This window comes from Actinia tenebrosa, unplaced genomic scaffold (assembly GCF_029948245.1).
Source record: "Actinia tenebrosa isolate PJP-AT-01 unplaced genomic scaffold, QUT_ActTen_1.0 PGA_scaffold2__45_contigs__length_23673736, whole genome shotgun sequence".
Taxonomy (NCBI): domain Eukaryota; kingdom Metazoa; phylum Cnidaria; class Anthozoa; order Actiniaria; family Actiniidae; genus Actinia; species Actinia tenebrosa.
This window is the reverse complement of record NW_028292579.1, coordinates 4,924,088-4,947,121: the sequence shown is the minus strand read 5'-3', so window position 1 is coordinate 4,947,121 and position 23,034 is coordinate 4,924,088. Positions and strand designations below refer to the sequence as shown.

Here is a 23,034-nt window from a genome sequence, read left to right as displayed (position 1 = left end):
TTGAATAGGTCAGGAACCACGGAAAATCGGCTGTGATTGATGGTGATTTTAATTGACGATATTCAAACGTAAACTGAAAACAATACAATCAATGAACTAATTACTAAATAATAGGATTACAAGATAATAGAATCACGCATGAGGAACAACATGCGTTCCGATCATAGTTTTGGTATGACAAATTCTAGAAAACTAAGAAACTAAAGGTACAAGTACAAATGATACTAATAGTTTTTATGATAACATAGCAGTCAAATAGCTACTAGAAACTCTTATGTAGTATTAATATAAATGATGCGATTATGGTTATGCCTTAGGGTGTGCCACTGCAAGCGACGTAAAAAATATACTAGCGATAATGAGATCAATAAAGGCTTTAGACTTAAAGGTACAGATTTAAATGTATAAATACAGATATAGGCCTAGCTTTGTAAATTGAATGCTTACTAAGCAATAGAAATCTCAGGGTGTTGCCGTGTGCTTGACTAAACACGGTATAAACCATAGACGGGTCTCATAAAGTAACTAAAAGGCTATTATGCCCGAGGCTGGGCTTAGACAAGGTGTAAAGCTAATTACTGTACTTACACATCTGTTCCCGCTTGCACTCTAAAGGGCCAGGGGGTAACTTTAACTACTTCTTGGCTTCCAAATATACGACTCTAGCGTGGACGATCTGACTAACTAATGACTAAAACTGGGCACGAAGCTAACATTTCCTGTCGGTATTACACGTGGCATAGCTCGTGACGTAATTGAGTAAATATGGTGTGGCAAATCAGAATTAACATGCAAATAATCAAAGACGGAGGAGCCTCGATTCTATGTTTCTAACAGAATGGAAATAATGAACTCCCTGGATTTCTTGCTAGTGTAATCCTGCAAAGTGCATTGAACCCCAATAACATTGAAGCAAGATCAAACCGTAGTTTTTCTGATAGCATTCGTTTGGATTGGACAGGTTTTTTGAGCTCGGTGTGAGCTGCTGCATCATCTTCCCAATTTCTTAGCCATGTATATGATTCTTGGTTTAAAGCTATTCTGTGATCATTCATGGACGTAATGGGTCGCCTATCTGAAAATGTCTCTATTAATTTGCTTGTTAAAGAAATAAATTCTATAGTCTTGTCCAGAAAAGTAGCCGGTCTTCCCATTTTCTCACACGTGCTTTCTGTATGACTATAAATTAAACCAAAGTAATGACAGCAATTAACGTACACAATATTGCTAGCATTAGATTCAATTATATGAGCCCAAAATTCTTTCATTCAAAGATTTCTGTTCATAATTAAGAATTATGAATTATAAAATCTAAGAATTAAATTAAGTTGACTAATGAATGTCTATTATAAAACCCATATGACACATATCAACATCGATCAAAGGAGCTCAATTTGGAGGTCAACATGAATGAATTTCAACCTCATGGAAAATCAATTAGAAACCCATTGTTATGTCCTTCAATTTGAGCTGTTCTTTTAAAGTGATGCAAGGAAATTGTAATAATTGCATGGAAGAAATTTAGGAATTCTAGCATACGTGGTAGCTATAGGGTAATGGATATATTTTTTGGGACCACACATGCATTTTACCTGTAAAAGATAGAGCATCTTTTTTGAAAGCACTTGCTCAGCAAGATGATTACGCATCCTTGTTGCATATCCTAAATTAAAGTGATCTTCAGTCAGTTCTTCATGAATCTTGAGAGAATTACTGTTTTGATCCCATCTATAAGCTTGATACAAGTGTGCCCACTCAATGTGGTCACACCCTACAGTCAGCAGTCTCACTCCTCCAATGCGACTCTTTTCCAAATTGTTCCTTATCTTTTTAAAGTTATACTAGAAAGTAAAACAAATTATCATTAACAATTTGATATTTTAAAATTAACTTATAATACACTTCTATATTTAAAGAGCAATTTAATTTAGATTAAAAAGGGTAGAAAAGGGAAGGGGACATACAGCAGATTGAATATTTACAGTATTAAATACTGTAATATAGTAATTTTATTCTTTGAAATAGTTGATATACTTACAGATGGATCAAGTATGAATACCATAGGCTTTCTGGTGTAAGGATTGACTGTTGTAAAATTATCTTCAATAGCATCTTTTCCTTTAAAGTGCATTTGAATGAATGACCTGTTGGCTTGTCCACCATCACAGCAACAGAATGTAGCATTAAATCCATACAGATCCAACCAACCAACTGCTTTCCAAAAATTAACATATATTGATGCTGGGTCAGCCTCTCTAGTTGGAAAATGTGCAAAAGGAAAGCGAAATCCTGTATTTCCCAGAAATACAAACTGCATAACATGAGTTGCAACCTCTGCTATATCATCTTCTATAAATGAAGAAAATTTAAAATAAATTCATTAAAATGTAATGACTGCAATTATTGCAAATGACATGCATGTTTTTATAGAAAGAGATGTTACTACATATAAGATGAGGGCCACCCTGGCACTCACTATATTAATTGTAAAGAAAGGGAGAAATTTAAAAAAAGATGTTTTGAACTTAGTACATCAATCACCAGGTGTATCAAAATTTATCATAACACCAAATTGCTGTGTAATATATAATGAGTGTGCAGTATATCGGTGTATGTGAGGGGGAGTCAAATTTATTAGAGGTCAGGTCATGCATGACCATTATTTGTCAAATTCTTTATTGTTTTCCTATTATTAATTCTAAATTAATTTAATGTCTATGGTTTATATAATTATATAATATATGTTGTTGTACTCATCCCCAAGTTCTACTAAGCCAACTAGCTTCCATACTCCATCAACACTTTTCATCTGCAAATCCTCCTATAATATATTAATAATTTATGAATATAATAATGTGGGCGATTACAAAAGTATATCAATTAGTAATTAAATATGAGAGCAAAAGAGTAGTTGAGTCACGTCCCCAGAGCAATTTATAAAAAAGTCGCCCCTGCTAGTCAGATCTTATTGTTTATGATTGTTTAGGCTGCATTCATAATGTATGGCAAAGGGGGAGGCAGGTGAAAATTTTTAATGTCCAGAATAATTCTTAACACCCCCCTATAAAGTCATGCAAAAAAAATATGTTCCCCCCTAAGCAAGACTTGTAGCTTCTTTCAAAAATTGTGCATGCCCCCCATTTTTCTGATAAAAATTTTCCCATTTCCCCCTTTTTCCTACCAAAATTTTCCCGACTCCCCATTAATTTCACCTGCCCCCCCCCCCCCTCCTCTGCCATACATTATGAACACAGCCTTAAGACATTATGAACATGCATACATACCTGAATCGACATTTCATCCAGAATTATTCCACCTTCCCTTCCCTCTACCAATAGTTTGCTTTGAGGCCTCATGTGCCATCCATTTTCCAACATCATTGTTAAGTCCAGCCTTTTGACTACATGAGTTCTTATACATCTGAAGTAGCCATCCAGATGGAAGTTTCATCATTCCAGATTCTCTCAGTTCATGGTAAGCTTCTGGACTCCTATTCCATATTGAGAGAGACATTCTTATAACCCTGAAATATACAGTTAATATGTTAGACATATCAATCAATTTCGACATGACACTATAAACGTAACTTCCAGCTAGATTTATATAGGCTTAAGGGAGGCTGCAACTCGGGTTTCGGCTTTTAATGCACCTTTCAATTATAGTCATGTGAGAGATGAGCCCGGGGGGGGAGGGGGGGGCAGGGGGTACTACCACCCCAACTTGGGTAGGGGTGTGCCGCCAGGACCTCAAAACCCTGACCCTATCCCAGACCTAAAATTTTGATTTTACATCCCTACCGCAGACTAAAACTAAGAAATGTACACCCTATCCCAGACTAAAAGATGAAAAATACGGTTTTACAATCGATTGCAATCATATTTACTAACATTTTTAATGTTTTTGTGTCGGCAGAAAGCGTAGCCTATTCGCCATACAAAAACGACCAAATCGTTGACCCTATACCAGACTAAAATGATACCCTATCCCAGACAAAATGTCAAAAAATGATACCATACCCCAGACCCAAAAGCCGAAAAACCATACCCTATAGGGCGGCACATACCTGTAAAGCAAATATAGGGGAGTACCCCCCCCCCCCCCCCCTCCCGGGAGATGAGGGGGCTGCGAAGTATTCAGCTAAGGGGTGGCATGCAGGAGATCAGGCTCACATTGATTTATTAAGGATGAAACACTTACTTTGGATGCCATCTTCGTCCTCTGTTGTCCTTCTGCATAATTGCTTTAGCTTGTTCCTCCCAAAACAGTAACATTTCTTCACTTAGGCTACTTTTATCTACTCGTTTGAAGAGAATATTGAAATCGCTGTCGTCCTCTTTATTGAATTCTTTCATCCCTTGCGTAATTTTGTTTCGCAGTCTAACTTCATGACATTCTGCATTTCTTCTCCGCCTTTTCTCATATTGTAGCTTTTCCAGTAGTTCTTCCGAAGACATAAAACTTTCCCCCTTTCTGCTTGAGAAATCAATAATGTTTGTTTGTTGATTGTCACCAAAAAGGGGTCTTGAACAATTTATTTTCAATCTCTCACAAACAGAACACACGAAGGATCGTTTTATGTTTTGACCATCACAAGGAAGTATAAGAGCACAATTGTTTGACCTATGCCACAGTCCACCATCCTGGATAGGGCACCGCTGAGACCAAACCTCTGTCTTACCGATAACGTTCCTGCTGGCATCGTGACTGTCTTTATTGCTACTTACTTTGAACCCCTTGCATACATCAACTGAGGCGAAATAATTGAATAGGAAGCACAGTTGTGACTCTGTATGATTTATATAGTTTAGCCCTAAAATATCTTGACGTACTGGCCTATTCAAAATGGTTAGAGAGCATTTTAAGTCCCTGTCTATTCTCGGTTTTCACCCACGTGACTTGGTGCATGACAACGGTTGCTAACCGCCATATTGGTGCACAACATAGTGTAAACAAAAGAGATTCATCACAATCGAGCGACTAAAAGTCAATATTTTCAGCACATTTTCTATAATGGTTCTTTGTTTAATGGTAAATTGTCATACCAGGAGTGTTCGTGATAAGGGAATTTCCCTCTTTCGTGTTCCATCGGTTAGAAAAAGTCAAGGAGAGGAGGCAGAAGAGCTGTCGATTGAACGACGTAGAAAGTGGTTGGCCGCCATTAGTAGGGTTGGGTTATCCGAAGAAATCATCAACAGTGGGAGAATTTGCAGCCGTCACTTCGTTTCTGGAAAACCTGCTGCCAATTGGGATAAGTTTAACGTCGATTGGGTGCCTACATTAAATTTGGGACACAACAAAACAGTAGTAAGTGAGAAAAACTCCGATCTTCAAGCCGCGCGAAGTGAACGTGCAAAAGTGAGAAGGAAGAGACAACAGGAAAGAGCATTGTTCGAGTCAGCTGCAAAGGTAGCGAAACTGGATGAAGAAGGCGCTACAATCGACAATATTTCTTTTGACTCTCCTTCTTTAACTGAGGAAATCAGCCAGATCGCAAATGACCTTCAATCAGCGAGTGATAAATCAAAGTTGCACTGCCAAGATGGCGATTTATTGGACGGGATTACTTCGAAGCTGGAGGAACTTTGTAAGATCACTGACTCTAGCACACAAACAAACGAAGTTAATCCAGAAATGACCGAGTCAAGCACACAAACTGAGGAGTTAGATTATATGTTTTCTCAGCCAAAGAAAGCCCCTTTCGATCGCGAAGATATGCTGGAAGATGGGAAGGTACTATTTTACACTGGATTGCCTTCAGCTACTATTTTACAAGCTGTATATGAACATGTAGCCCCTCATGTGGCAAGAAAGTCGTTGAGCTTAACGAAGTTCCAGGAACTTGTCATGGTCTTGATGAAACTCCGACTTAATGTGCCATACTTGGATCTTGCATACCGTTTTGAAGTGTCTGCACCAACTGTCTCCAGGATATTTTTTACCTGGATAACAATCATGGACATACGACTCTCTCAACTAATATATTGGCCTGAGCGGGATGAACTATGGAGAACAATGCCTCAATGCTTCGAGTTTTCGTTTGGAAAGAAGACAACAGTGATTATTGATTGTTTTGAGGTCTTCATAGAAAGGCCTACCAACCTGCTGGCAAGAGCCCAGACCTTCAGCTCCTACAAACACCACAACACTGTAAAGGTATTAATTGGAATCACTCCACAAGGCACCATTTCCTTTGTATCAAAGGCCTGGGGTGGCAGAACATCTGATAAGCTCCTCACTGAAAACTGTGGTATTTTAAATAAACTTGTGCCTGGTGATCTAGTAATGGCCGACAGGGGATTTACAGTTCATGAAAGTGTGGCATTCAAGAGAGCAGAGCTTGTTATACCAGCGTTTACTAAGGGGAAGAGCCAGCTGGACCCCATCGATGTTGAGAACACCCGAGGAATTGCAAATGTCAGAATTCATGTGGAGAGGGTAATCGGTTTGCTGAGGTGCAAGTACACAATTCTGAAAGGGACACTGAGCACTGACTTTCTCATGAGCAATAAGGAACAGGTACCAGTCATTGATATCATTTTAAGGGTGTGTTCTGGTCTTGTTAACCTTTGTCCACCAATCATTCCATTTGACTAGATTATAAACATACTAATTATTACCAAAATTTAAGAATTTGAATTTATTTATAAAGATAAAAATGAAATACCAGGATATTCTTGTATTCAAAATGTCATAATGTATTGGTGACACAAGAAATATTTTTCTGCTTTGTTCCTGTCAGAGTAGCTATTTTATTTTTGGACATTGCTGATGAAAACTAGTGTATCTTAATTGTTTATTATTAATTCTCAAATTTACTACTATTTTGTTGCATTTAAAGCACAATAGAATATAGTGGTCTTTTGTATCACCTATTTCAAAAAAACAGTTGTCACTGCCAAAGGCAATAGTCGATTCGAAGGTGTAATATATGAAAATAAACGCAAATAATCAAAGCCTTTAAAGTTCTTTCAGGCTACAAACAACACTGGATATCTCAAAACTCATTAAAAAAAAACAAAAAAAAAACAAGTGATTGTTGGAACTATGAATAACCTATCACCTTTCTCCTTTAGCGATGACAACCTTTCTTAAATGAAATAGGTGTATAGATATGTTTTTGTGTAATGAATATTCTAGTGGATCGAAACCAACTGTTATTTGCTAAATAGCTTCTATGATTATTAACAACTTTGTATTTCTTTCATGGTATTAATGCATTTGCTCTTCTAAAACAACATTACTGTTTCAAATAAAGAGTAGATGATGGCTAGTGAACACTAGCGTGTTCTAAACACATATTCTAAACTGATGGAAACATTGTAATTTTACCAATTTCCAAACACTGAGCCAGATGTGGGCGCATTTTGGGTATGTCAAATGTAAAGTCTCGTGGGCTGAAACCATAAACCAGACACGTAGCAAATGCTATGGCAAAGATTCCACAGTCACTCCCATTCAGTTGTTGCTGGACTGTTACATTTTCTATGCCTACATAGCTGTCTGCCATTAAACTCTCTACCTGTTCTTCAACCTCTTTGGCAATGATATCATGGTAGAGACTATCATAAAGGTTGACCATGCCTGGTCTACATCCAATAGAGCTTATACAGACCCAGTGCATATGTCCTGTATGTAATATTTGAACAAATTCTGAAGTGACAACATCAAAGTTCCTAATGGGGCCAAGGGTTGTTTTTTGAAAGCTCTCTATCAGAGGATTGACTTTCTGTAGATGTACTTGTGCTTTCTGAATTATTGTACAGTCCAGCCATCCAGTAGGTGAATTAATGATGTCAAAATGACTGTCATTGAGGCTACCAAGGGAAGCCCTCTTGTCTAAAACCCCTTTAGTCACTTGTGTTATTTTGACATCCGATTCATCATCACTGGAATCAATAATTGATGAATAACTAGTAGATACAGCACTAGCATTATTACCAATGATTGTACTTTCCTTTTTGTCCAATTTAGCTGCTTGCATTTGTGGAATACTGTTTTCACATTTTAATTGGCTTGTTGATGCAGCACTAACAGTGTTGGCTTTTGAAGAAGAAGAACAAGTGGTAGGACCAATAGAACTAGATGCAGTTACTTTGGCTGCTTGAGACACCTTGCAATTGCTGCACACCCACGTAGTTTGACTATTGTTAGGCATTCTTTTATAGTCCAGACACTGGAGATGGAAAAACTTTCCATTTTGGCAATTTTCACTGTGACATTTGAGAAGCCTTTCATTCATCATTGGTGATGAGCCACATACACAAATACTGTCCAGTTTCAAAGCTTGATCATTATGTGTGCACTTAGTAGAACTTGGCTTTGATGCTTTTCTTGGCTTTTTGCATTGAAATTCTGCTAGCAAGCGGCAGTTAGGACAGTACCAAACATCAGGGACTGAATCTGATAAATGCAAACATGTCTGGTGAAATTCCTTTATTAGGCACTTTGGGTTACTGCAGTGAATAGTTCTTCCTTGAGAAGGCATTCCACAGTAACAAATACCAGAGGACTTGTTTGCTGGTTTTATTTCAGGTAAGTGCTGTTTTCTTGTATACCATCGAGCAAGAATCTCAGGTAGTATGCATGTCTGCCATACTTTTGTAACTTTGGGAACGATAGCTTCCCAGTGACTTGTTTCTGGGAGAATTCTTTCAATGAAGACTTGAAGTTTGTTTTCGCTGAATGCACACACGACAAAGTCACAAAATTGGCGACCAGTTATAGACAATTGTTGCTGCACTTGGTAATAATACTGGTGCTTTCTCTTTAGTCGAAATATTCCATTCACTTTCTCTAGGCAAGAACTTTTCTTAAGCACATAACTTTCAAAGTCCCAGTTTTCAATAATGTAAGGGCACTTTACTTCTCCACACCCATCACCACAACAGGAGCAGGAACAGAGGAAATCAGGTGTTGCATGCATCCAGGGATGTTGCTTATCAATGAAAACTCCACACTTTATCAGTACAAAATCTTTGTGGTTTGCAGACATGAGATGGTTGTAAGTCTCTATGGCTTTGCCTTCATTTTTGATTCCATGATTGATTGCTTTAGATTGCACACTAAACAACTGTGGATAGCAAATGTTTTTAATAAGTGAGATAGATGGTTGGTCAGGATTTGTATTGGCAACAGAATAACTCATTGAAGCCCCAACACGACCAGCTCTATGTTTAAAAAACGCAGTTCCTTTTGATTGATCCCTTGTTTCCTGTTCTATTAATTCTATCTCGGAATCAGAAAGAGATAGTTCGACTTTGCAGCACTTTTGTAACAGCTCTGGGTAGTTCAGCTTCAGATTCTCATGATTGTAAAGGGATGGTATCGTTAGAACACGCCGACTTTTTAGTACAAATTGATCAGCATAAGGAGCCACTAGAGAAAGAATGACAGGCTTTTTTTGGCTCTCATTTAGTTTTGCAAAGAAGGTTTTCATATCCGTTTCTGTAGGGGTGACATTTGGGACGGACTTCGTTTTCCCTACCGGAGTGCTAGTCGAAGGTTGTACACCATCAATTTTAACGTCTAATTCATCTTTCAACTTTCGAGCTGATTTAAAATTGATGTCTTCAACTTGAGCGTACGGTACTTCGTTTACGTAAGTTGGGAGTAGCCACGTACATTTCACTTCTGTGCAGGCCAACTTTCCATGTATACGATTCCACGCCTCAATATAGAACAGTACGCTCCCTACATGAGAGCAGCACTCTGCTAGACCTGCTTTGCAACCAAGGCAGTGGGCAGATATTATCGTTCCTTCTCCATTAGCGATAATCCAAATTGGTATTGGCGGTTCATTCATTCGCTGCGAATGACGAACTTTTCCTAACACCACGAACTTATTTCCAATGGCTTTTCCTTGAACGCTCGTTATGAAGCCCGATACCATTTGATTGTAACTCTCTAGACTCTTGAAAGCCTTGAACTGCCTTAAAGTATAGAAGCTGGTTTCCAGCACAAGATAAGAGAGAAGATCGGTGGCTTCGATCGGTGGCAGACATTCTGCATCTAACTTCTCGCCTTGTAAACACGCGGGGTCGACTCCAATACCTTCGATTTTTTTTAAATATCTCGTTCGAATGTGATTTTCAAGCTTTTTGGCGTATTCAGATAAGACAATTGAAGAGGTATCTTCAATTCTTTTCTGTTCTTGGGTTTCGTTTTTTGAAATATCGACGAGTAAATCCTCGGACATCGCATAATTCGAATCAAAACATAAGCGCACGTGTGTGATTTGACATATGCTAATGAGCTTCCTGTGCACCAATATGGCGGACACTAAGTTTTAATCCGCTCGTGACGTCACGTGAAAACCGAGAATACGAAGCTCTCGCATAACCCTACTGTCGTTGCAAGTTGTAAATGCCTCTAGGAGTACCCATTCACACAGATCACTAGTATTCGTGGTCTTTATCCATCCAGGGATGTTTACATTACATATTTCTGTCCAAGACAATATTTTGTTCGTGCAGTTGGCATCTGCTTCAGTCTTCTTGAGGTTATAGACCCATGTTTGTTTTCCATTTAAACGTCTTTGTTTTCGAGAGACTGACGGGAAAACTTGTCTTATAATAGTCCCTAGTTCAACGTCTCTCAAAAAATGATTTTCTTTGATGTCTGCATTTACTACTTCTTTAATGGCAGCCAGAGATAGAAAATGAGAAAAATTTTCTTCCACACAGAAGTAAGAAAACAGCCTGTGAAGAAATTTCCGTTTAGTCATTTGTTTTCACACTCAAGATAGACAAACTTCAAAACTTCAAAGCTCTTACCGTATCCTTGTTTGAAGATAAATTTCTGCTCTTTCGCCGGTTTTTACGAACGAATTATTTACATTTTGCTGAAGTCCTGAATCTAAAAATGCCATTTAACCTTTCTTTCTTTTTGAGTTCATCATGACTTTTTTACCTAGAATAATAAAATGGCACACGACGTAGGATGAAGTTTGTTGATTTCAATAAACGATCGATAAAATTGCTACTGATAACATCTGACATGAAAGATTCATTGACTTACCTGAACAGAATGTTTTCTTTTTGCCTGAACAAGCTTTCTGTCGTGTACGTAAACATATGACCAAAACCGGCGGCAAAAAACTTAAATTTTCAAAAAGCCGGCTGTTTTTTCGATGGTTTTTCCCTTGAATTCTGCTTTTGTGATAATTACATTTTACACGCTGGTGATTGGTTGAGAAACACAATGATAAGGCGAACGTTGCACCTTACCGGGTAGGGGTGAAGAATTATTTCGACAGTACAATTTCCCTTTTCGTTTCCAGTGTCACCAATGACTTGCAGTGCACATTAAAACATCACGTGACTGAAGTTTCTTCCCTTTCAATATTGATAGATTTACCCCACTGGATTTACGTAATCATCCACTGTAATAAGCTAAGGCACAGCACAGCTAGCGTGCGCGGTATCTGACGGGCTCAAGTTTATTCATATTATGTACAGCGGTAAATAATAGAAAACAAGATGGCGGAGCGACAAAACAATTTCGTAAACAATGAAAGATAAGTGGCCCCCCTCGAGCCCCTGTGCAGGGATGACGCTAGAGAAAAACGTTTGCGCATGCGTGCATTTCAGCACGTTTTCTAAAAGAATTTGGAAGAGTTTGAGTAAGAAAATGAATGTTTGTTTTTCCCAAGTATACAATAAAGTTCGAGAGTATACTTTTGTCAGACCAAAAAACTGTATCAATAAACACGATATGAAAGAATTAGCCTTAGGTTTCAAGCACGGACACTCAGTTTTGGCATTTTGTGAAGTCCAATTTATAAGGCATGTTTGCAAAGTCCAATTCACATATTTTTACTAATTTGCACGCGGATTCAGAGCATGGGCAGACGTTTTTTACTCGTGTCAACAGGGATGATACTGTAACTACCAGGATGACATGTCTCGAATTTCGGGACCAGATCATGTGGTAGGGACTGAAAAGCTTTCGGGGATACTTTACTGATCAATACAATAGTACCACGGAGAGCAAGGTTCTAATCTCTTTCGTGATTTAATGTAGAATGATCGTAAACTGCAAATACAATACGAGAGCGAAACTTACTAAATATTTGAATACATTTCATGAAGCACTTAAAATCACTATATAATCTTGAATCAAATTAAAGCTACCACTGTGAAGGGCTAAAAGGTACTCTAGATTCGATTTCTATTAAAACAGATCAATGTTTGTATATACACTAAATGGGTTATGAAACTTTGCTAATTAAGAAAACTAATAAAATTGTACTTACATATCGGTCCCGTTTGCCAAGGGCTACGCTTCTTTTGAATTTAACGCACGCAATAATACACTCAAAACACTAGGAAAACTAGGAAAAACTAACTATTATAGAACGATGCTAAATTACTTTTATATGCGCGTGGGGACGCTAAAGAATCAGATTACAAATCAAACACAAACATCAAACAGGAACTAAAAACAAATAATCCAATAAAAAGGGGTTTCGTTGTCTATTACAGATACGCTACGCCATCAAGAGTGACGTCACTAAACGCGCCAAACACATATAGCTTAATGTACAATAGAGCGTGCAAACCATGTGACTCAAAATCCCTTGAGATATGAATACCAATGAAACAGCCGCCATCTTGATTGATCTAAAGACAAGCTAATGGGGAATGCTTTGTTATCGTCAACCAAGATGGTGGCAATGACATAACATGCACCTGTTTTGTAGTCAAAAAAGACACGAATTGAAATAAAAATAATAATAAGATCTACGTACTTATCTTTATACCATTCCACTTTAGAAAGACAATTTATGTTAAAGTGCCTCGAGATTTCAAAACACCTCGGACGCGACGTGCTCAGCCTAGTTTTCTTACCTGGTTTATGGTTCTGTGTTTTCCCAAGAAGGTATTGATAGTTAGCCATAGTATAATCAGGCTTTCCTGATCTCCAGACGATATTTGGATCGTTTTGGATTTCATGAGACAGTTATGCTGCCTCTTTTATAGTCTTTGTTCGGTTTCAGAACTTTAATCATCTAATCATTTAACATCATCTTCTGTTACTTTTGCTTGTTCGAAATCTAGAGATAATCGCGATACAAAACGTTACTATCTAAAGAAAAAAGCGACAAATCTAGAAACGGTATAACTTACCCGCTGTTTTTGAGCCGATGGAGCCAGCATAACACTGGTTCTAATGGAGACGGAGGCTTTGGGTTTTGCGAGTTTTGCGACTCGATCATACTGGTAAAAAAATCCAACCTCGTTCCCAGGGCCCTCTCGGCCCGACTCCAAAACAAAATGGCGGTCCCCGACGACCGCCATTTTGTTTTGGAGTCGGGCCGAGAGGGCCCTGGGAACGAGGTTGTAAAAAAATCTTGCCTCGACAAGAATGATTTGATCGGCTCCAAAACGTCACAAAACATTGAACAGAAGATTCTCCATCTACAGAAAAAGTTTGGTCTCGAAAATTTACCTCAGAATGGAAATATAACGAAAAACGTATCTCTTTCCCCGTCGCTTCTTAGTAATCTTGCCCCCCCCCCCCCCCCCCCCCCCCAAGCAATATGGCGTCGGAAACCGTGAAAAGGTTTGGAATTTCAAATTCTGAGCGTTTATTATTGGGCTTCCTGTGCTGTAAATATTGCATTAGGTATGTTTATTAATTAGGTATGTTTACAATGAGTCATTAATCACTGAAATCATTCCGATTGCAAAATTTTCGATTTTCGGTAAGCTTGTGATGACTAATTTTAAAGAATATAAAGAAATATAAATCTTTGCTAAAGTGACAAGTATGTAACAATAGAACATTCAAGTTCGTGCATAGTGCATGAATCATTGCATAGTATCTAAATGAGAGTATCTTTTTCGCCGCCATCTTGAAAATATTGAAACGAGAGAGACTGTGGACGAGTATTTTGGTTCCCAAAGCACGCTGGGTCCAAGTTTTTGGGACCCATAAGTCCTTACGGTCATTTTACCATTACAGTCTCTAAGGGTAAGGACGGAACGGACGAGCGAGACTGTGGAAGAGTCTACAATCTATTGTTTAAACGCAAAGGATCATGGTCGTCGGACGGAGTCAAATCAACGCAAACTAACCGAAAATTGTTCTAAATCCCGTATCATTCCACGAAGAGAAGTAGCATAGCCAACAATTGCTCAGAATATTTTTTAGTACATACTAACACATATTATATCTGAAAACCAGGCCATTTTAGATTAAACTGTTTCGCTAGGAGCAAATTTAGTTGAATTTTCAATTGGATTTGGCGATTCTATCCCACACATAAACAAGCAGTGACGTCATAGTGAAATAGGGCAATTGCTAATAGGAGGAGCTAAGAGGTTTACTTGTGAATTCAATGCATACCAATTATCAAGCTTGTGCGTGACGGCAGCCGTGCTTAAATAATATATTGACATTTTTTATATAGCTATTTATAATTCTTTATTTCCTTTTCATAAGATAAGTTATTTGGAGGCTGATGTCTCATTTTGTTAGTCTGTAAAAACAATTATTTTCTCTTATGATAACTGCTATCCTTGCTTCATGTTGTTTGGATCTTGGACTTTTATTAACAATATCTGTCTCTGCTTTGTTGTCCTTGAAGGATTGTCAAGAATTCGAGTGCAGCACAATGGGGTGTCTCATTCCGCTGCTGTCCATCTTCAACATGCACTTCTGATCACTGTTCTTTATGGCATATGGTTATTGCATGGTGGATAAGAAACCAAAACATAGTCTCTTCTGTATCAATAAAGCTTTGCGTTCTCTGTAAGGTTTACGTCTAAGGACGTTTCAGAACTCCAAAGTGCGATTCGTCTCGTTGCAGAACACACAGTTCCTATTAGTGGAATTTTTCAGTATAGTGGTATTTTCATTTTGCCTTTGGGTAACCGGTCATCGGGTCTACCTGAGTCACCATGATTTTAGCCCTATGAATTTGCTTACCTTCATTGATTTTTGGAACTGGAACCAAGTTTACATTGATAACTGCTTCTTGCTTTAACTATTTGACCTCGGATTGCTAACTATTCTAGGTTCTTTCTCAACAAAGTTAACAAGGTCTGTAAACTTAACGACTTAACTAAACGAACTTCTCCCATTGATTGACCATATTTACAAGAATCCTCTTTTCAAATGACCATATTTAAGGGTATCCTTGACCATATTTAAGGGTATCCTTTTTTCAAATGACCGCGTTTAAGGGTATCCTTGACCATATTTAAGGGTATCCTTAACCATATTTAAGAATATACTTTTTTTCAAATGATCATATTTAAGGGTATCCTTGACCATATTTAAGAGTATCCTTTTTTCAAATGACCGTATTTAATGGTTGTCCAATCTTGTACAATACTGTCGAACGGATACGGATCGTCAGTGTGGCTCAATATCCGTACGATTCGTGAAAGTCATTGATATGAATAAAACATGCATATCATTAGGTGTGTGTGCACTTAAACTTTCACGGTAACCTTGTGTAAAGTGCTTTTGTTACCGATTCTGCAAGTCCAGAATGTTTAGTAACCGAGACTGTTTTCACCGCCTCGGCTAGCTATAGCAGGAAAGTTTTGACTTAGAGATCTACTTATAGTTTCCTGTTTACGTTCTACAAACCTCTTTCAAATTAACCTAAACCTTGAAACCACCCAAGGTTAAACTTGTCTAGATACGCGGGCGATGTAAATGGAATCTCAGATTAGATGAGGCTTAGCCGGTCTAGCGTCGAACATCACATAAGTCCGACCTGATTGAAACAATGGACAACAAGGCGGTCTTCGTTGATGTCATTACATGAGCGTAACATGGTTATATAAGGACAAGCCATTTAGCTATTTCTACGTATTTAATCTTGTGATTAGTGGTGAATAAGGCTAAGGTTGTAGTTCGGGTTGTACTTGGCCGATGGAGGTACAGACCTAGAAGGTAAGAACAGTGGCCGAGTAAGGAATCCCGACTGATAGTCACACCGGCTAAGGAAATTCCTTCTAGTCAACCTACTGCTTTAGCCTTTTTTGCGTAGTTAGATCTGACACTCAACTTGTACGAATTTTCGTTATAGGACGGGGTACTTCCTTTGCTTCAAACTGAAACACCAATAATGCAGTAGTTATCAGCTCATCTGGGATGGGGAGAGTGCGCTCCCCCTGCACCCCTTCCCTAGATCCCCCTACTTAATAACTTGAGTTCCTTTATGAAGAAAAGAAGAAATTAGCTTCCCCTAGCCTCCTCCGCAGGCATCTCCTTGGCTCTTTTTGCTCCTTGGGCTTCCTTTGGCGAGGACACAAAGACGGTGGGGGAAGGGGGAGGAGAGGGAGAAAGAAGAAGAAGAGGAGATGCTACAACAGGAGGGAATTTTGCATGCGCACGCGCCGAAATGTTTGACTGAACACGAGTGCATAGCCAGATGAGCAAGAATACTGCAGTGTATACCTATTTAATCTAATATTTTAACCTAATTAACCAGTGCTTTAAACATCATAATATAAGATACGACTAAGTTCGTCTTCTGGTCAACTAATATGATGAAAAAAGAGATGAGTTTTCTTGACAGAATTGACTTTTTTGCGCGAAAAAAAAAAAAAACACTGCAAAAGTGTCATGGCTGCCTTCGTGAAGAAGTAGAAAACGCGCGCGCGTGCTGTGTGCTGTCATAAAGCACGCGGGGGTTGGCAGAACACGAGAGAAGTGTTAGCAGAAGCAAGACGCGTAGCGGAGTGCTTCTGGAAACTTCTCGAGTGTTCTGCCAGTCCCAAAGTGCTTTATAATGGCACACAGCACAGCAAGCAAGTTTTTTATTTCTTTTATAAAATAGCTCCTGTTCCATTTCTAACTTTACGGATCCAATTTGATGTGATCCGCAGTCCTTTTCTAACTCTGCCATTCCAAACATTCCAGGGCACCTTTAACCCATCATGCTTTACGGTCTCATATCGACAAGAAAAAGATGGCGGACGAGCCAAGGTGCGAAATGTCGACGAAATGGCCCTCTAGACACGGTAAGCAATATCTAGGAACTTTAAAATCCACCATATTTTGAAAGGACGTCCATATCTTACTTTCTAGGTGTTATTTTGATGGAGTTCTTTGGTTTTTCGCTTAGTTTGAAAGCATTTTGTTGCACACGTGTGTTCGCTGTTCAGAGAAAAGTTGGCTAAACTACCACCTGGAAGAATACACACTACGTTGCTTGTGACCTTGTTCTTTCCTGTTATCTGCCCTGTCTAACACAAATTCTCAAAACTGTCAAAATGCACAAAATATTCTAGTTTTTTTAAGTACAGTATGCCTGTTATTTATTATATGATGTGCACTTTGAGAGTGAAAAATATAGGCTTATTTGAGTGCAAAAGCGAGAGAAATTACTTACACTTATAGTGGGTGCACACAGGGTAATATCATTACAAAAGCACCAAATGTTTTTACATAAAATTGTTATTTGCAGTTGTTGATGTAACCTCCCTTCTGATATGTTGTGAAGCCAATCAACATGTTCTTTATGCTTAGCAGAATGTTTTTGGAACCCCTTTTTCGAAGGCAATAACGACAGCCTTTTCTCTGTGGCTGCCATTTTGGAACCCCACTTTTTAAAATCTGCCACTGATGTGGTTGGATATTTTTATGCATGTATACACTCAATTGAAGAATCGTTGTCAGGTTCAGAAATCTGAGACCGAAATGGTATATGGGAAATGACATAATTATATTATAATTTATTCATTTGCACCATCCATGCAATCGGTTTAGAATGCCAAACGCGTATTAAAAACGGTGGATGATACCATGGGTCGCCGGTCACAGAATGCATCTAATTAACATATTTCCCATGTGCCATTTCAGTCTCAGCTTCTATGTTCTATGTTTCTGAACCCGACAACGATTCTTCAATTGAGTGTATTCAGTGATGCAATAAATAATGAGTTATATATTTTTGTCGTAATGGGGGTCTGTGTTTGGGTCTGGGTCTTTCAAGCTGTGTTGGCTGGTGTCACTAAAATGTGTCAGGATGCTTAAGATAGTGGGACAGTGTTGTTAAAATTATGCAGAATTTTTGATCTTTTCTTTTTTATCTTTTTGCAGTGAGATATTTTTATTGCTTAAACTGTGCTTTGGTAATGGCTGGCATGCTTAAGCAAGTGCATTAATGTCAACAAGGAACAGGATGAATTCCATGGATTGATAAAGGTCATATGAGTTATTTTTTGTTGCAGTATGAATTACCTACTTTTATGTATGAGAGCTACTGTATCCAGACTGAGAACTTGGCAAGCTATTCAAAAAGTGAATTGGTTTTCCAGGTTTTATAATGTCACCCAAATAATGCACAACATTCTTTGCTTTCCAAAACAAAGCTCTTGTATGAAAGTAATATATTCATAGCATAATATTTATGTGTGATTCATGGTTCCAACTCTACCAATTATGTTACAAATGCATTTGTTTTCCCCTCAAATACCTATTTAAGCAAAAGAATATCCTACTCAAGGATGCTCACAGATTTCAAAGTCTAAAACAAACAATAATTGTATGTTATAATGCAATTAATGCAATTTTGAGATGTTCTGTCAAAACCTTCGAGCATTTTGGACATAGCAATGGTTACTACTAACTAATTGGGATGGAACCATTAAATGTGGTTAAATTTAAGCAAAGTTAACTGGGAGTGGAGTGCTGGCCAGCGGTGTGAGACTTGCACATGCGCAGTTGCTGCCTAAGGCCTCGTGGTTGCTGTAGCTGAGTTGCTGTTAGCCATTGCCTTCATATCGCGGTTTTGCTTCTGGTTTATACACCTTTTTTTCAAGCCATCCTTTCTCAATCCTTATTGTTAGTGGTTCTTCCAGCGTTTAGACGTCTATTTACGATCGTCTTTCCATTGTTCCTTGTCCTCGTGTTAATTGTTTGGTCGATAAAAAATGCCCCGTAACACACGCAATAGCTTGGACAGCATGGTTCCTACCTCTTGTTCTTCTTCGCTGGCTCCTCCAGTTTCGGTTGAGTCGGCTTGTAATGGCGTCCCTACATCTACTGCGCCGTCTACTGAGTTGGTTACATCAGTAGTAGAAGCTTTAAAAGCACCTTTGGCGGCCATGGTCAACTCGGCTTTACTAGCGGCAGGCGTTGCCTCGTCATCGGCGGGTTCTGGATCTTTGCCCGAGAACAACGAGGATTCTTCGACGCCTCTGGCCAACCGTACTAACCAATTGGCCCAGACTGGCTCATCTATGCCGTGGACATCCATGGCCGGGTCGCCTCCTTCTTCATCAACTGCGTCTTCGGCTTATTTGCCTCCGCCATCTTGCTCAGGCACCAGCCTTCCCCTCCCTTCAGTTGCTGAAATTTCTTCTTTGAATTATGATAAATTCGCCCATGGCTTACAGAATCACCCCAATCGGCAATGGGTAGAATTTATACTGCATGGCATTAAAGATGGTTTCCAACTGGGTTTTAAGTCGTCTGTCAAGTTGAAATCGTCAAAGAAGAACAAAGCTTCAGCATATCAGCAGTCTCAAGTCGTTGATGTGTATTTAGACAAGGAAGTTAGATTGGGGCGGGCGGCTGGCCCCTTTGAATCCCCTCCCATTATTCCTCTTCAAGTAAGCAGTTTTTGGCGTGATTCCAAAGAAAGGTCAACCAGAAAAATGGCATCTAATTTTTGACCTGTCCTCCCCATTTGGCCACAGTGTTAATGATGGCATCGACCCTGAGGAGTGCTCACTGCAATACATTAGAATTGACGATATAGTTAAGATGGGTTCCAAACTGGGTAAGGGGGCTATGCTGGCTAAGTTCGACATCGAAAGTGCTTTCAGAAATGTCCCAGTTCACCCATCTGACCGACATCTTTTGGGCATGAGATGGAGGTCAAAGTACTTTGTTGACCTTGTCCTTCCCTTTGGTTTGCGATCAGCCCCCTTCATCTTTAACTCAATCGCCAATGCAGTGGAGTGGATTCTTCAGTCTAACTATGGGATACCTGACATCCGCCACTATTTAGATGATTTCGTACTAGCTGGACCTCCTAATTCAGCTTTATGTGCTAACAATTTAGCTATCGCTACATCCATTACTGCTGACCTAGGTCTGCCCCTACACCCAGACAAGTGTGTAGGGCCATCCACCTGCCTAGTAGTTTTAGGGATTGAAATTGACACAATGGCCGAAACTCTGCGTCTCCCTGCCGACAAATTTGCTGCTACCCTGGAACTGTTGAGAACTTGGTCTTCTTACAAATGGTGCCACAAGAAACAACTTCAGTCGCTGATTGGCGTACTCTATCATGCCTCTAAGGTAGTTTGGCCAGGTCGCACTTTTCTTTGGAGAATGATTGATCTACTCTGTTGCTTCCGAAAAGACGATCACCCCATCCGCCTGAATACAGAATTCAAGAAAGACCTGAAGTGGTGGCTGGATTTTTTCAATCAATGGAACGGGATAAGTTTTTTCCTGCTCCCCTCACTACAGCCTCCACCTACGGTTTGCGTAGGGTCAGACGCCTCAGGAACACGGGGTTATGGTGCCTTCCTCGATTCTGATTGGTTCAATGGCAGGTGGTTACCTCGGCAAGCTTCCCTCTCCATTGCTTACAAGGAGTTATTTCCAGTCGTACTGGCAGCGCATATCTGGGGTCACGGTTGGAGAAAGCAGCGTGTTCTGTTTAAGGTGGACAACGAAGCTGTGGTAGCAATCCTAAATAGCAGGACTTCCAGAGACTCTTCAATCATGGTTTTACTCCGAAGCCTTCTGTTTGCAGCAGCCCGTCATGGCTTTTCCTTTTCAGCTGAACATGTGGCAGGTATTCGTAATGGGATAGCTGATGCTCTTTCTCGTTTTAATATGCAGGTCTTCCGTTCTCTGGCCCCGAACGCCAACCTATACCCAGCAGAGGTCCCAGCTCAGCTTCTGTCTTCTCTGACATCGGTTCTCTAAATAATCAGTGTTTGGTCTATTTATCTGAGGGTTTAGCGCATTCCACCCGTCGCTGTTATTCTACCGCCCAAGAGAAGTTTGTCAACTTTTGCTACCAAAGTGGCCGCTTATCCCCATCAGGCTCACCATGTCCCACAGATGAATGGACCCTCTGCTTATTTGTGACAATGCTGGCCGAGTCGATGCGTCATTCCTCTATAAAAGTTTATCTGTCAACTGTCCGTTCCCTCCATATTGAACAAGGTTTCGATGATCCACTTCAGAACTGCTTGCGGCTCCAAAGAGTGACAAAAGGCATTAAGCGAACCCAAGGCGTCGCCTCTTCTTCGTCTAGACTTCCTGTTACTCCAGAGGTCCTGAGAGTAGTACACTCTGGCTTGGTTCTATCTTCGTTCAATGACGGCATGTTTTGGGCTGCTTGCTCATTGGCTTATTTTGGTTTCCTTCGCTCAGCCGAATTTACTTGCCCCTCGCTTAAAAAATTTGATCCAGATGTACACCTGACTGTGCAGGACATAACCGTGGACTCTACAGGGTCTCCTTCTTGCTTAAGACTGTTCATTAAAGCCTCAAAAACGGATCCGTTTCGTCAGGGTTGTCATGTGTATGTTGGTCACGGATCATCATCCCTGTGTGCTGTGAGAGCAGTGCTGAACTATTTAGCATATCGTGGTAATCTTCCAGGCCCACTCTTCCTGCTGGCTGATGGTCAGCCACTGACTAGGCAGCTGGTCACTGACAGACTCAGGGCTATTCTACAATCAGCAGGTGTAGCTGGTAACTTTTCAAGCCATAGCTTCCGTATTGGGGCCACAACTACAGCGGCTCAAGTGGGTATACCAGATCATTTAATCCAAGTCTTGGGCCGTTGGAAAAGTGATGCCTATAAACAATATATTAGAACTCCTCAGCAAGTAATCATTAATGCCTCTGGTAAACTTGCTTAGTTTTGGTAAGTGGAATCCTTTTAGCTTGGCCACCATTTGTACATTGTCAATTTTGCCCTCATGCTAGCCATTGCCACCTGGGTTGAGTCGCGTACACCACACTACCTATGGATGTTGTGTCTGCATGCGTGACAACTGGAGAGGCAGCGACTGCTGGTGCTTGGAGATGCAGTTTTGGGTGTTGGTCGGTCCCATGGCTCCTGCCACGGGTCGACCAACTCCAAGCACCACACTAAATGCTTGGAGAGGAGTAATGGAGGTTGACCCGTGGCTTGGTTGCCATGGTTACCTCTTGCCAGCTAGTTGCCATCGCCTACCGCTTTGCCAGGCACCTACTCTCCATCGTAACGACAAGTTAATTTTTGAAAAAACAAATTAAGACTACCATATATCAGGGGGAGGGGGCAATAACACCCTAAGCTCCCCTGCCAACCCCCCTGGTGTATCAAATGGCTAGGAGTATAATTTCACGATATATATTTCATGAGTTTGACAGAGAAAATGTATGTGAAATTGGAATGTAAATGAAAATGGTAGACTAGCTGTGGTTGAGCAATTTCTATCGTATTTTAACTAATTAATTATTCATAATAAAAAAATATTTTAATATCAATCTACTTCCCATGTTCCATTTTGGTCTTAACTTTTACATTCAGTTTTTTGAACCCAACAATGATTTTACATTAAGGTATATATGGCCAACATAATGAATTATTGATACATACCTCTAACAATCAGTACCCCTTGGAATGTGGTCATATTATGAAGGTCATAGGGTCATCACCAGGTTACCACATCAATTATCATCTTGATAATGAGGTCAATACTCATACATTAAGGTGAGTCCATAATTTGTATTGAAGGTCACATGGTCATCACCAGGTAATACTGCATTAATTATCTTGATAATGAGGTCAATACTCATACAGCCAAAGGTGAGTCCATAATTTTGTATTGAAGGTCACAGGGTCATCAACAGGTTATCACATTGTTTAACATCTTGATAATCAGTTCAGTACTAATGTATCTTAATGTATCTTAATGTATTCAAGATTATTTCAGCAAAGTTCCAGCTCGAATGAAAGAGTTTTAATTTTGGAGCGATTTTCGTCCAAGTGGCCCTTTAACAAGGTGAGTCCATATTGTTATTAAAGTCTTTTGCTTCTTGTTTTAGTGC

General features: G+C 39.6%; 3 protein-coding genes across 4 annotated transcripts in view; 2 read left to right on the top strand and 1 right to left on the bottom strand.

The window, feature by feature from the left end:
- LOC148909049 (uncharacterized) overlaps positions 1-13,230 on the bottom strand; it is a 45,613-nt gene extending 32,383 nt beyond the window's left edge. Inside the window, exons 1-2 of the mRNA XM_089034006.1 lie at positions 13,128-13,230; positions 12,849-13,054 (exon numbers count right to left, since the gene is read on the bottom strand). Of these exons, the coding sequence (XP_088890132.1) occupies positions 12,849-12,897 (49 nt within the window). The 5' untranslated portion in view covers positions 12,898-13,054; positions 13,128-13,230. The remainder of the gene's footprint in view (positions 1-12,848; positions 13,055-13,127) is intronic.
- On the top strand, positions 4,913-8,645 carry LOC148909050 (uncharacterized). 2 transcript variants are annotated; one of them, XM_089033826.1, is made up of 2 exons: positions 4,913-6,516; positions 7,972-8,645. In XM_089033826.1, exons 1-2 carry the CDS (start codon positions 5,011-5,013, stop codon positions 8,029-8,031), a joined length of 1,566 nt encoding a protein of 521 aa, XP_088889952.1. In that variant the 5' UTR covers positions 4,913-5,010; the 3' UTR covers positions 8,032-8,645. The 2 variants fall into 2 exon arrangements, with proteins under 2 accessions (XP_088889952.1, XP_088889951.1); XM_089033825.1 differs by lacking the exon at positions 7,972-8,645 and having other exon boundaries at positions 4,915-7,530.
- Positions 13,231-21,077: 7,847 nt separating the features above from the next.
- LOC148909048 (uncharacterized) lies at positions 21,078-21,857 on the top strand. The gene has a single exon (XM_089034005.1). It carries the CDS (start codon positions 21,078-21,080, stop codon positions 21,855-21,857), a length of 780 nt encoding a protein of 259 aa, XP_088890131.1.
- Positions 21,858-23,034: the final 1,177 nt, after the last annotated feature.